This window comes from Ascaphus truei, chromosome 2 (genome assembly GCF_040206685.1).
Source record: "Ascaphus truei isolate aAscTru1 chromosome 2, aAscTru1.hap1, whole genome shotgun sequence".
NCBI classification, from domain to species: Eukaryota; Metazoa; Chordata; class Amphibia; order Anura; family Ascaphidae; genus Ascaphus; species Ascaphus truei.
This window is the reverse complement of record NC_134484.1, coordinates 469,538,899-469,541,398: the sequence shown is the minus strand read 5'-3', so window position 1 is coordinate 469,541,398 and position 2,500 is coordinate 469,538,899. Positions and strand designations below refer to the sequence as shown.

General features: G+C 44.6%; 1 protein-coding gene across 1 annotated transcript in view; it reads right to left on the bottom strand.

Moving 5' to 3' along the window:
- LOC142488339 (uncharacterized) overlaps positions 1–2,451 on the bottom strand; it is a 2,562-nt gene extending 111 nt beyond the window's left edge. Inside the window, exon 1 of the mRNA XM_075588725.1 lies at positions 1–2,451. This exon is cut by the window's left edge and continues 111 nt beyond it. Within this exon, the coding sequence (XP_075444840.1) occupies positions 102–2,243 (2,142 nt within the window). The 5' untranslated portion in view covers positions 2,244–2,451 and the 3' untranslated portion in view covers positions 1–101.
- Between the last annotated feature and the right edge of the window lie 49 nt (positions 2,452–2,500).

Genomic DNA, 2,500 nt, shown 5'->3' with positions numbered 1-2,500 from the left:
AAAATGGACAACTAAACTAGTTTCACACACAAACCACACCCTACTATTTACATGTACAAACTTAGTCGGGGTTTGCTATGTGTGTTAATGCACAAAAAGATTTAAGATGGTTTTGTAAGATGGTAAAACAGTGACTTTGGAAGCATTTGGGAATCAGGAGATGGATTCACTAAAGAGCCAGGGTAGGCTATGGTGGGTAGATATGCATATAAATCCTCAGAGTCTATTAAGTCTCTCGGTGGTTCAGTTTTCACAGGCATCTTTTTCTTGAATCGAGGTCCTTTCCTTTGGTCTCCTCCTCTAATGTGAGTTTTCTGGTGTTTCAATAGATGCTGCTTCTGGGTAAAGCTCTTCCCACACTCTGTGCATTTGTAAGGTTTTTCCCCTGTATGTCTCCGCAGGTGCCTGACCAGGTTGGGTTTCTGACTAAAGCATTTCCCACAGGACGTACATTGAAATGGCCTCTCCCCAGTGTGGGTTCGTTGATGGATGAGAAGAGCAGACCACCACGTAAAGTCCTTTCCACACTCTGTGCATGTATAAGGCTTTTCCCCAGTGTGTCTTTTCTGGTGAATGATAAGCGCAGACCACCAACCAAAGCTTTTCCCGCAGTGATTGCAAATAAACTGCTTTTGTTTTATCTGTGTTTTTAGAGATGGCCACCTTGCCTTTTCTTTCTTTAAAGATATGGCTAGACCTTCTTCACGACTTCTCTGCAGTGGGCTTTTCTTTTTCTGGTCCCTGCAAACCTTCTCACATTGTGGACATTTCTTTGGTCTCTCTCCACTGTGATGTCTCTTTGCCACAGCAGTACTTTTTGACTTCCAATTGAAGTTTTTTCCACAGGCGACACAGATACAAACCTTTTCACTTAGATGATCCTTTCTGTGCTGTGAAAGGGCCATCCCATCCTTAAAAACCATCCCACAGTCTTTGCACTTGTGCTGCTTATCCTCAGTATGAACATGCTGATGTTTTGTTAGGTGCTGCTTCTGTGTGAAACCCTTACCGCACAGGGCACATGTGTAGGGTTTCTCTCCAGTGTGCTTCCTCTGGTGACGAACCAGATTGGGCCTCTGAGAAAAGCTCTTCCCACACTGCATACATTGATAGGGACGTTCCCCAGTGTGAGTTCTTTGGTGGATAGTGAGGGATTGGCACCCTCTGAAGTCCTTACCACACACAGAGCACTTGTAGGGCTTCTCCCCAGTATGCGTCCTTCTGTGCATGAGAAGAGATGACCACCAGCTGAAGCTCTTCCCACACTCATTACAGATAAACCTCCTCTCTCGCTGACACATTTTCGGAGGGCCTACAGGCCTCCAGCCAAACCCCGCCTCACACCTTCTAGGCGGACCTGCACTATCCGATTCTGACTGTGCGCGGTTGTGTAACTTATCCAACATCTTGTCTTTTAGCGCCTTCTTAAATGCAAAAGTCACCAGAGCTTGTTCACTCATGTGAGATTTTTGGTGCACTTTCAGAGTCATCTTCAGGGGAAAGCTTTTACCGCATTCCTTGCATGGATAGGTCTTGGCTTTCATGTGGGTTTTCTGGTGCTTGATCAGCTGCTGCTTCTGAAAGAAGCCCTTCCCACACTCAGTGCACTGATAAGTTTGCACCCGCTCGTGTGTTTTAGCGTGCTTGGAGAGGTGCTGCTTCTGGGTGAAACATTTCCCACACACTGCGCACCCGTACGGCTTTTCACCAGTGTGGTTCCTGAGGTGCCTGGTCAGGTTTGTCTTTTGGCTGAACCCTCGCCCACATGTGCTGCACTGATATGGCCTTTCACCTGTGTGTATACGCTGGTGTATGTTAAGAGCAGATAGCCACATAAAAGTCTTCCCACACACATTACACATGCATTGCCTGTCACCTAAAAGAGCTTGAATCTGAACAGACGACTGTTCCTGCAAATCCTCCCCATATTCACCACTGGGAAAAGAGCCTTCAAAGCCTAAGCTGTTGTGGGGAACAACGCCTTCACTTGGTGTGCATTTCTCAGGGATATTTTGGACCACAGGACTTATTGGCTTTGCCAACAACTGGCGCAGATGCTTTGCATTTCTCATCACATCAAAACCACGAAACAAGTTCTCTTTGTCTCTTTTTCCCTGTGATATCTCAAAGGACTTCCACTCTTCTGAAAACTCCCCATAAGGCTTCCACTCTTTAGCTGTGTAACTTGGTCCATCCTCTTCTAAAAACAAAACAAAGATGAGATATGAAGCATCTTCAAACATTAATGAAACGAAATAAAACTGGTTATTAGAAAATAATTATTATACCGGTGTACTTTGGCTAAAACATTTGTACACCCCGCTGAAGGCAATACACAAGTCAATACACTGTAGATGTGTGATTTTAGTGTTGTATCCGTTTTTCATTAATAAAGTAACTTAGTAATTGTGATGCAAATGAAGCCAAACACTTAAATCTGCAGTGTCACAAACTACCACCAAATTAACTAATCGACAGTGATATCAAATGGGTTAAAATG